The following is a 12,639-nucleotide window of genomic DNA, read 5'->3' as shown; positions in this document are numbered from 1 at the left end:
GTATCATGATGCTTTGAAGTCATGATATGTGGGAAGGAATGAATATTTGTTTGCTATCACTAGTCATCTGCAGCAAATAGAATCGCAGATACTGATTATTCAAATATTTATGGACCATGACAACCTGAAACTTAAACCAAAAAGCATCATTGTTTGATTCATGTTTCTGATCATTCGATAACTCTGGCTTAGATTCGTTTCCTTCTACTTTTTGTCAAACATTCACTCTCATGAGGGCAAAAAGTGCAATGGAACTTTGTTACAGCACTTTCAATTTACTGTACGAAATATACTACTTGGAATGAGAAAAACATAATACTTTTGTCAGATTTTGTAGAGTTAAAGATTAAAATCTACTTCCCAGTTATTTGTAGACTATAATAATCAAGAGCATGTTAAAGCTAAAAGTTTAAAAGTAAGTTCATGCATTTTTTTATACGAAAAACTCGTAGCAATTTTGTTCACAATTTTTCAAAAAGTACTTTGAGACATCATAAAAATATCCTTTTTTCTGTAGGAATATGCTATACTGTTACAAAAGCATTTTTGACTTCTCAAAATTAAAGAACACACATGTTAAAGCATAAAATTCACTTCCAAAAGTAAACTAGAAAGCCTAACAACAGAAACACAGACACAATATTAGTCCATATGTATAACCTTAATCATTAAGTTTCTAATCAATGTTTTTAAATGCATTCTTTCCTCCAAAATAGAATTCTCTCACTTTTAGCCAAATATGCCAAAAGCTCTCATGATTTCTTGATGATATAAGAGCATTTTATGCAGAGGAATGATGAACAGTGGAAATCATAAAGAGAAAAAGAGGAGAAACGAATATATAATATAAACCAAAACTGAAGCCACAACAAGTTCAATGCACCTGCATGATATTTGACAAAGATAATTAGTCTTGGTCCCTAAATATCTGTTCACCACTGAATTTGAGTGAAGTGATTGCAACTAAATGAAACGACAAACAGCACAAACAGAAGTTATTGGTTGGTCATCTTTGAAGCAAATTATACACCATGATAGAAATGGAGAAAATGAAAACTTATGAAAGATATGTTGACTATAATTCAATACAAGGACTGTATTTACAAATACAAGTTTCATTCAAAATACAGTAAACAAAATAATAAAAGCATCCGATTAGTGCAACTGGGAGTAATTAGATTACATAAAAAATACATTATGAACAAAAAACAACTTAGTACATAAGAGGTTGCCCCATTTCTATTGATCACGTCTCTGTCTTGTGGCCATTTTTGTTCAACACAGCATATTCAGAAAGAGGGAACAATGCCATATCCAACTTCTGTAATTAGTGTTGTGGAGAACATCTGATCCACTTCAGCTTCCACATCTGTTCTCTTGGCGAATCGACCCTTTATTCTGGGTCTGGTCTCTGCATAGGCCTTCCTTGAGGCATACCTGATTGTCTTCTCAAATTTTCTTGTCTTCTTTTTCTCTCTGTACCTTAGAACTCTGGCTTCCCTGTCCATTGGAGAAAAGTGTGAAGGCATCTGAATGGGGGGTCCAGAAAATAGGTCAATCGTCCCTTTGGGGGCCTTGTAAGGGAAATTGAGACATCCCTCATCGGTGATTCGGGTACAACACCAATATCCATCGATGAAACTGAAATCTGAATTCAACGAAAAAGGAAGCAAACACGAACACCAGTTAATAATGTTCACGAGATCACAAGTTCGAGATAAAAAGAACATCTTGGGGAATCCTAGGTCAGACAATTGATGAATATGATTAATATTCCTATGCTTATGTATAAAAACTGGTTGAGATTACAAAAGTACGAGAATCTAGAGGGATATGGCTTTTAGCGCTTTAGAACAAGTCAGTGACAGAACTTGTTTGCTCCTTGTTAAAGGACATGACGGAGTGTACTACAGAATAAATTATAGTGAGAGAACGGCAACTGCATGCATATATGTATGATATAGAAAATTGATCCACTCTCACATTAACATTTAGTAGAATAAAAAGGCAGAAAGTTTTCAATTGTTTACTGAAGGAAACAATCTTATCATAGAAAGAAAGTATGATACTTAATTTTCCTTTAGATTCGTTCCGATAAAGGAAAAGTGTAAAGGCAAAAAGGTAAAGAGAGCCAGAAAAAGTTGCAGAACGAATGGAGACACCATTTCTGTACAAATTAAACCAAACATGAAACACGACCTCGGAACTGGTCGAATTAATGGCAAACAGTCCAACATGACAGATTATGAGATACCCCAGGCCAAAAACAGGGTAAACAGAACTTCGTCCAGAGAGTTAAAGCTGGCATTGGACATGCCAGGAAAGGAAACTATTTGTGAAATCGAAAACTTTGACAAAAAACATGTCACGTGAAGGCCAAAAGGGAGAAAACCACCCTGTCAAAAGAAGGAACGTGTAGTATAATATATACCACAACCCAAGTCAAACAAAAAGCACCACTTTCCCCCTCCCAATAGCTTGGTTTGGATGAATTTGAGGTTTACATGAATGAACAATAGAAAAGTAAACCACCCACGAGAGTTAGCTCTAGTAGAAGGCGAAGTACAGTTCAAATACCGAAAAAAGTTTTCATATTTTGTACGTGTTCGTAACAAAAAACAAAAACCAAAGGAAAAGAGGAAAAAGGGAATTAGAAAGGCTTACACTTTGACTAATAGAACCATTGTAACTGAAGGCAGCTTTAGAGTTCTCGAAGTCCAAGCCAAGCTGAAAATGCTGGTGCTGCTGAACCGGAACCACACTGTCCCCGGCATAACTCTTCTGAGAAACAGCATCAAAATGATGGTGCTGACCGTAATGATCAGCGGTGGTGGCAGTGGTGGTGGTTGCAGCGAAGTGGTTGTTGTCACCACACGAGTTACAGTTATCAACAAGGTCCAAATACTCGTCAACCTCACCACTGTACAAGAACCCATTATTGTTGCTGTTAGGGACAGTGCCGGTTTTGACAGGGTTGAGCAAGAGCCAGGAAGCGGTTTCGTCTTCGTCATCCACGTCAGCACCATCGTCGTCGTCGGCGACGTCGATTTCGACGTGAGAGTGGTGGCCGGCGGCGATGGGGAGGATGGGGACGCGGTGATGGCGGCTTGCGAGGGGGTTGGCGGAGTGGATGTCGGCGTCGCATGAGGAGCATAGGGAGGCAGCGTCGGCCTTGCAGAGGAACGCGGCGGGGGCCCGCTCGCAGGCTTCGCAGACCCACACGCGCTCGTGCCAAGAGGAGGAGGACGCGTGGTGCACGCGGCCATCGCAGGAGGCGCAGAGGTAGGCGTTGTGGGCGCGGCAGAAGACGGTGGAGGCTGCGGAGCGGCACGTGTCGCACGTGCGCGCCCACGTGCCAGCTGATTCTCCTTCCAACATTCGGGGAGTTAGTAGTTCTGTCAGAGTGAGTGAGTTTAGTATGCGGTTGCCGTTTCGGTGAGAACTAGGAAAAAAAAAAGGAAGGAACTAAGAACTTAGGAACTTAGGAAGTTGTTTTGTGTTTGTGTTTATGTTTTTGTGTAAGCAGTGAATGGGGTTTTGCTGTTTTTGGTGGCTTTGAGAGAGTGGGAGAATCTGTGTGCGCCACGTGTCAGAAAGTTAGTGGTGTGAAAAAGTTGGGACATTATCTATCTTCTGGGTGGCTGTGCTTTAAGGTGGGCCCATTATAAGGTTTGGGAAGGTGGTACACATACACTCTCTCTAGTTTCCTTTTGCCTTTTGGAATATAATATACTGCAACCCCAATATAATATCTTGATGTAACTCCACTCTAACACTTCTTGCTACAACTACTAACTATAGATTTTTTTTTCTTTTTTAAGGAAAACTAATTAACAAGTTTAAGGTAACATTAAAATAAGTTTTTTATTAGTGTTCATAAGATATAATCTTGTATGAAATGGATCTATGTAAGATAAAAATTTAATACTTTTAAGGTTATATGTCCTTTAGGTATGCACTAATTACGACGATTGAAGATGCGAATCATTGTGATTTTTTTATGTTAATCGGATGGAAACACGAAAGAGAAAAAAATGGGAGAATGTTGGGAGAGATTATTGTGTCCACTATCATGTGTTCATATATACATAGATATTTCTGAACTATTTGAAGTTACAATTTTACAATAAAAACGAGTAGATTTGAGTTTCAAAGAACTAATCAGTTAAAGTTGCAATTTTAACCATTGGCGTTTCTTATTTAAAACTGGATTATGAAGAATCCAAAGAAATTATTCTTTAATCGGAGTATAGATTTTAATAAAATGATTAAATATGTTTTTGGTTCTTTAACTTTTAGAGAATTTTGAAATTAGTTAATTTCAAAATTTTGGACAAATTTAGTCTTTCATTTTTCGAAATGCGTGAATTTAGTTATTTTAATCAAATTTTATTAAGTTTATTTGATATTCTAAGCGTGTTTTATAATAATATTTGACTTAACATTAAAACAAAAAATATGTCAAATAGTATAAACAACTCAAATTTAATACTGAGATGCGTACGAAATATCAAATAAACGTAACAAAATTTAATTAAAATGACTAAATTCACGTATTTTAAAAAATGAAAAACTAAATCGGTCCAAAATTTTAAAATTGACTAATTCCAAAATTCATTGAAAATTAAGGAATAAAAACATTTTTAATCCGTAATAAAATTATGGACAGTTGAATCTCATGTTGATTTAACTTTTCTTTATGTTTTCTGAAATTTTAGTTATCGTTGAAAATATTTTCTACGGTAAGAAAATGTCAAATAAACTATCATATTATTTTATATCATGTATATATGTGTGTGTTTTCTGATTGATATTCATGTGTCTTGTTTTGAGATAACAGTATAGAATTTGATAAATCTCATTTTACAAAGAATTGATATATGTAATAAATATATTGCAGAAATTGTAGAAAATACTTAAGAAAAGAGAAGCATGTCTAGCAGTGGAATTAGTCACGATTAAAATGAACAAGTGTAGGAGGGTAGGTTGGGCATGCCATGTGTGAGAGTGTAAGATAAGGGTAGTTGAAATGAATGAGTTTGAAATTGGAATATTCAATATTTCCTTCATATTTTATGCACTGTTCATTCCTCAATCTCACCATCACGTACTCCCATACGTCATCTCCAATTATCCTCGTTAATAATGTGCTTTTTACTTGTTTCTTAATTATGCCACTCTACTATTTCTAATCATTGAATATATTGATAAATTAGGTTTAAGATTAATTATGAATTATCTTTTTTTGAAGTATTCAATGCACTCACCGCATGTTCACCTTAGATAAAGGAAAATAGTTTAAATAAATTTAAACTTAATTAAAAAAATAATATAATTAAAAATTCACATTGTTGTTGGATGTGTTGTATAATACTATTAAAATAAAAATTAATACAATTAATTATCCTTTCCAATTACAAATTAAGGATATATATATATTGATTTTAACTTATGAATCTCCGTTATTAATTACGACTCCCTCTAACTCCGACATTCAACTATAACATAACATAATTAACAGCATTGATTAAAAAAGTAGTAAATACAAATTTTATCCAAAAATAGTGTTTGCTAATTACTAATCATTCTATTACTAATTTTTACTGATTAATATTTCTCATCCGATAGTCTTCACTGAGACATGAGTACAAGAAAATTTTAAATCCTATATATAAGTTCCCTTAATTAAGTAGTGATATAGTTGAATTTAATGTGCAAAGAGCTAAAATTTCTTTAATGAAAATAGGTGACATCAATGTACCTCTCTAAGATTTTGTCTTGAAAGTGCCAACGTGGAGTCAGGATGAGTTCAATTACATCCATAAATGAACATCCTAAACATCATGAGCTTCCTCTTTAGACCTTTATTATGTGATATTTGTTGGGTTATATATATATTTCCATATGAGTTATAGAGTTGTAGTCATTTGAGAGATTGTGGTTTTATGTGGTTATATGATATTAGTCTTACACATGTAAGACATTTCACATCATTTTTACACAGATTAAATATGTTTTTGGTCCCTCAAGTTTCAGTGAAATTTGGAATTAGTCTCTTTTCGAAACTTTATACCAATTTAGTCATTCATTTTTAAAAATGCGTGAATTTAGTCCTTTTAACCAAATTTTGTTAAGTTTTTTTGACGTTTTAAGCGCATTTCATGATAGTATTTGAATTGTTTATACCGTTTGTCACATTTTCGCTTCAATGTTAACTCAAATATTATCATAAAATGCGTTTAAAATGTCAAACAAACTTAACAAAAATTGGTAAGAAGGACTAAATCCACACATTTCTAAAGATGAAAGACTAAATTGGTATAAAATTTTGAAGAGTGACTAATTTCAAAATTCACTCAAACTTGAGGGACCACAAACATATTTAACCCTTTTTACACCAAACTCTTAAAGTAATTCTGTTATGGGTTGACACTACTTTTACACAAAAACTTTAAGATAATAGTATTATGGGTCTTTATTTTTATATAATGTTTAACTTTTTTTATTATATATTCAATGTGAGACTTTTAACTCATACTTGAATTATTCCCCATATTACCAAACTCAATTCGACTTTCTTTGCTTTTCCTATGGTAGATATATATCAAGTAAAAAAAAAAAAAAATTCTGCATGGGATGTTGGTACGTATGTTTTTATATTCCCTCATTACAATAAGAGAACGATTCTCCTATGTTTCATTTTTTTAATGATACACGTGAAGTGAACTACATCAGTGGTCTCACACACAATCATTTCATCAGTTTAATATTATTTTTTCTTGATCGTGGTTTATAAATTATATTCCGTTGCGAGCAGTGTCTTCTTACTTATATTATATTATATTGGGATATGTGATTAAACAACTTTACACATTTAGTACGTTAGTTAACGTGACCTAATTTTCATGCAATAAATTTGTGACTAAAATTTGCCACGAGCCATACAATTGGATGATTACAAAGAAATAGAGAAGGTGGTGTTTGGGGCACACAATAACTTCCAATCCAGGGCAAGCATAATGGAGTTGGCAGTTGGAAGTTGGGCCAATTCATATGAAAAGTAATATTAATTTCTCCGTAGAAAAACTGAAGGTATAATAATATTGTTGTATTGATATATACCTGATGGAAAGTTTTTCTTTTTCTTTTTCTTTTTTTGCTACAACATAATTGTTATAGAGATTAATTATGAAGCAGACATAGGCTGAAAATGTTGGTATTTGTGTTGTAAATTTGAATGACAGAAAGGGATTGAACATCACCTAGGAAGAAATTGTGTAACTGTTACTTGTTGTGGAGCATTTAGTGTGTGAGACATCTATGTACACATCAACAAATGTGGTAGGGCAACAATTCTTACTCAAACCAAAATTACACTAAATAATTGGAAAACGCTATAATTGGTATATATATGTATATGAATTGAGCCAGAACTTAGGCTTATGAATTTATGACACATGGATGAATTAATTATCACCTGAATCATGATGAGCTAGATAATAACACGTAAGTAAAGTAAGACGGTAAGTACCCAAGATGTGACATTATTTTTCTGTAAAGGATAAATATTTGTTTATTTATTTTAGAAATATTTGGGTATTTATTGGTGAAAAAACATTTCAAGAATCACTTTATTAATAGAGAAATAAAATAAATATAATGAAACATATAGATAATACATTCATGTTTTTTGACTCCGAGTATATCTACATATTTTAAAATAATAATTTAACCCAAGAGTATTAACAAATAAGTCAAATATAAGTTTGAAGTTTTTTTGATTCAAAACAAGAAATATCATGGACTTAGAATTCATTATATAGTCACTGACACTTATTTTTATTGATTGTTTTAAATAATATAAGATTTTTCAAAACATGTTATTTGATACGGTGGTGAGTTGTGAGAGTGTGTGATGAGGTGGAAGCAACTGAAAGCATGGTGAGTGAGATAAAGTTGGTGAAAATTATAACATCGAATGTGAGAGTGGCACGTAAGAGACAATAGATGAGGATGCACGTAGACCACAAACGAAGGTGTTGGTGTGGTCCTGTGTTTAGGTTTAGACTTATCTCTTCTCTTAAGTTGTTCACTGTTGACATGGCTTTTGGGTGAGTGAAGAGGTTTTGATTTTCATGGAATGCTGCTCCAACAAAACATGGATGTCTTTTCACACTCAGCCCCATCAAGATCAAATCTTTACTTTGTGGCCACAAGAGACTCATTCAAATTTCTTTTCCCTTCGACTACTTCATTGCACCATCGTGGATACACTCTATAAAATTCATCCCAGACATAAACATTCTTCGCATTTTATATTGTTTTCTTTTTCTTTCTATGTTGTCATTTTTGTCTTCCCTTCCTTATTATTCACTTCACACTTTGTTATCAAACATTTGTTGTCTACAGCATCGTCATTTCTGAATAACGCATTAGCATTAATTCATAAAGATTATATCGGAACTTTTGGTTTTGTAATTTGTCAAATTTAATTCGTTAAGGGTGGTCTTCTTCATGCGTCCTTTTTTGACTTTTTTCAATCAGCTTTGACAGAGGAAGGTAATAATATACTTGGATTTGATGTGATGCTCATATAAGAATATTGTAAATTAAACTTTAAAGAACTAGTAAATATATTATGAAAATAATTATGCAGATACATGTTATAATAATAATAATAATAATAATTTATTGTGTATTTTATTATTGAACATCTAGATTGTTTATTACTATCATACAATTTCAACTGCATTAAATATTTACAAAAAGATTTTGTCAAGGTAGGTTAAATGAAATTATCCATTTTAAGTAAAAGATACATGTGATTTCTTACTGCACAGATATTATATATATATATATATATATATATATATATATATATATATATATATATATATATATATATATATATATATATATATATTAATAATTTGTAATGACGACTTATATTATTAATATAGACTTGTAATGGTTATATGATCAGAATAAAGTTTTAATCTCCAATAATTTTAAAATATATTTTTTTCAATTTAAAAATAATCTATTTCAATTTTCAAAATTGACGTTGAAAATTTGTTTAGATAGCTAACATATTTAATTTAAGAAATACAAATAATTTTCCAACTTTTTCTCATTCTTCATTTCTAACAATGGTGGCATGGGTGATGCTACTACATACCCAACAATGCAATCAATTTTGTTTTGTTTTTATCTTTTTTTTTCTCATTTGTAAAATTAAAATATATTGATTATTAGAATGAATTAATTCACTGTTTACTTTTAGTAACTAAATTTTGAGATTTAGAATTATGACAAAAAAAAATCTAAAATTATTACTCGAAAATTTAAATTTTGATAGTTTAAAACTGTGATGAATTATTTATAGCATTTTGTTATTGAATTAAACATATTCATATGATAAAAAAAACATTTGGTTAATTAATTAATTCCTAAATGGTAAGAGTTAATTCCTATATCTCTAAATTTTTTCCCATAAAGGAGCAGAGCAAAACAAAATTTTTACATTTATTTTGAACTAGAAATATTAACTCACCTTTTAACTATGAGAGACCAAAACTATTACTTTTTATATTTAGAAAACTAAAATAAAATTTAACTAAAATTTAATATATTAAAAATATACTTTAGCCAAACAAATTAAAGTGACTTTTCTTACGTTACAATTTTAATTATGCGTTTAATTAGTGGACGTGGATATCCTTAATTTTGTTAACCACAACGAATGTAACAGTATTATTCGAGAGAACATTAAAACAATTTATTAAAATTGAAAGACTAAAACACAATTTTTTTAAATTAAAAAAAATTGAACAAATAAAATATTTTGTATCATGGTCAGAAAATCCAAACAGCAAATACGAATATGACTTTTGGGATCAACATCTCAAGTTGTAGCATCTTGGACTCAGGAATCTTTTAGAATGGTTTCCCACTAAGATGTTTAAACATTTATTTCAATATCTCATAAAACGTTGATGTTGATCATAATTATCAGTTCAAACTAAGTGGGTCTTAACTTTGAAAAAAAAAACATCATATATAAACTAATCGTGAAATTAAGGTTAAATTTCTTCTAATGATCACGATAAACTTCAATTAATAAAAAAAAATTAATTTTTTTTTTCGGATACCATCTAGGATCCTTCTTAAATTACCCCTAATTAAACAACATTAAAGATTAATCAAATAATTAAAAATATCTTTGCATCCAATTAATTTGAGTGTCAAAATATTTCTGTATCCAATTTTTGACTTCTCTATTCGAGATCATCTATACGTGTTAGAAATATCATATTTTTCCTTATTTTAATTTTATTGATGGAGATATCATGTATTTGATTCTCTTATATTATTATCAAATATTGATATATTATGATGATATATTACATTTTATTTTGTCTTTTATATTATGGAATATTGTACACTTTATACATATTAGATAAGTTTACAATAGATAAATTTGAAAATTAGATTTTAGTTATTTTTCATCGAACACTTCGTATACGTATTTTTTCTTCTCATGACTTAATCATATTTAAAAATATGAAAAATGTATTCTCGGGTCGAATCTATGTCAACTTGTAAAATCATCTTTATATGTTTGTAAATATAAAATTTAAAGTCTATAATTAGAGAAAAATGGTATGAATTAGATGTGAAAGTAGTGTGGTCCATGCATGTGAAGATGGTTGGTTGTTGATGATGGAAGAGTGAGAGGTGGTCAACATCTGAGAGAAGGGTTGCACTTCGAGAGGAATGCAATTAAGATAAAGCAGTGACAAAATTTGTAGGGTTGGCGACAATGAAGATATGCACGGTCACTGTGTGGACGTGACATCAAAATTACAGTGATGCCGACCGTGTAATAGGTTGCCACAAAACTTGTGGCTCAAAACTCAGGAAATGGCTTCAAACGTGGAAAGATTGTGTAGATCACAGTATTGGACATGGTTTGCACCTAGATTTGCTTATCAATTAACCTCCTTTCTTATTAACTTAAGCCTTCCTCAAATAACAGCCACACAATAACACCAACCATTTCAGCCCACAAACTTTGGAGACAGACACAGTTTTATCATGGAATATAAGAATTGTGTTAGGGAACAGTTAATTAAGATTGTGTCTGGTCATTATCTACCTCCTCTACTTGCTTATATATGAAACCCCCAAACCCTACAAATTGAGAGGGGAATCAAAAATACACATAATATATTAGATGCATTGTTATTTGACTTACTTTGATTAAATTTTAATTTTTATACATGAGAAGCATAAAAGTGCTTATTTGTTAAGGTTAAATATGTGTTTTGTCTTTCAAGTTTAATTGAAAATTAGAATTAGTCTCTTTTTTAAAATTTTGACCAATTTAGTCATTCATTTTTAGAAATGCGTGAATTTAGTCATTTTAATTATATTTTGTTAAGTTTATTTGACATTTCAAGCGCATTTCACAATGATATTTGAATTGTTTACACCGTTTGACACAATTTTGCTTCAATATTAACTCAAATATTATTATAAAATACGTTTAAAATATCAAATAAACTTAATAAAATTTGATAAGAATGACTAATTCACGTATTTCTAAAGATGAAAGGCTAAATTAGTATAAAGTTTCAAAAAGTGACTAATTTCAAAATTCACTAAACTTGAGAAGCAAAAACATATTTAATCATATTTGTTAATAAGTTAAAACTAAGCTAATACATGTTTTAAAATGTTTTTTATTTTGTCAGGAGTGTATTTTAAAATAATTAGAAGTCTTATGCTTGATTGTAGTTATAGTTTTAAAGTAAAAAGAAAAAAAAAAACTGTCATTTTTAAGATTTTGAAAGAAATGTTATGTATATAATTTAAAGAAGCGAGTGGAAAGAAGGAACCATTCTATTTCGAGAGTGATAGATTCTCAAATGAGACTTTTGAGACAACCTAAATTGCAATTTTTCTTTCTTTAGGTAAATCATAAAGAGAATATTACTTTTGTTCCATTTGTCTGACCATGTGTTATGTGTAACTTCAACGTACTAATAATAAAAGTAAAAAGTTACGAATTCGTTTCATCATAATGTTATACCACATACTTTTATAAATCATTGTGATTTCTACTAAATGAGTTACAAATTAAATTTTAGTATACTTTTTAAGAGGTGATAAATAGATTCACAATTCACATTTTATTCATCCAAATTTCATTTCATTCCGTTTAATCATATGAGTTGGATGAAACGTTCCTTTTATTTTGAAATTTTATCTCAGAATTAATTCATGTTTTATAAAAGATTTAAAATATATTTTAACAGATATGTTATTTACAAGAAAATTTTAAAATAAATTGAAATTCTCACAATAAATAATTTGTTTATTTAAAACTAGAAAACTTCATATTCTGTTTCTATATTCTATTTTCTTTTTCGGATTTCTCAAATTCGACCGGTTAAATTTTTATTCTCACCCCTAACGTTGGCCAAAACATAAATTAGGTTATTTCTTCACTAAAATTGGTGAACTTGTTTTCTAGTAATTATTAACTATATTTTTTTTATTAAAGTATGTGATTATCATTTTTTTATCAATATCTTAAGGTTAGAACAGTAGTTTTTGTATTTTATAGTAATTAGA

General features: G+C 30.4%; 1 protein-coding gene across 1 annotated transcript; it reads right to left on the bottom strand.

Moving 5' to 3' along the window:
• Positions 1-1,037: 1,037 nt before the first annotated feature.
• LOC114183708 (zinc finger protein CONSTANS-LIKE 2-like) lies at positions 1,038-3,541 on the bottom strand. The gene is given in 3 exon segments (XM_028070823.1): positions 1,038-1,582; positions 1,585-1,648; positions 2,665-3,541. Coding segments are annotated over 3 exon segments (1,071 nt in total). The 5' UTR covers positions 3,379-3,541; the 3' UTR covers positions 1,038-1,289.
• Positions 3,542-12,639: the final 9,098 nt, after the last annotated feature.

This window comes from Vigna unguiculata, chromosome 5 (genome assembly GCF_004118075.2).
Source record: "Vigna unguiculata cultivar IT97K-499-35 chromosome 5, ASM411807v1, whole genome shotgun sequence".
Taxonomy (NCBI): Eukaryota; Viridiplantae; Streptophyta; class Magnoliopsida; order Fabales; family Fabaceae; genus Vigna; species Vigna unguiculata.
This window is presented reverse-complemented; position numbering and strand designations above follow the sequence as displayed.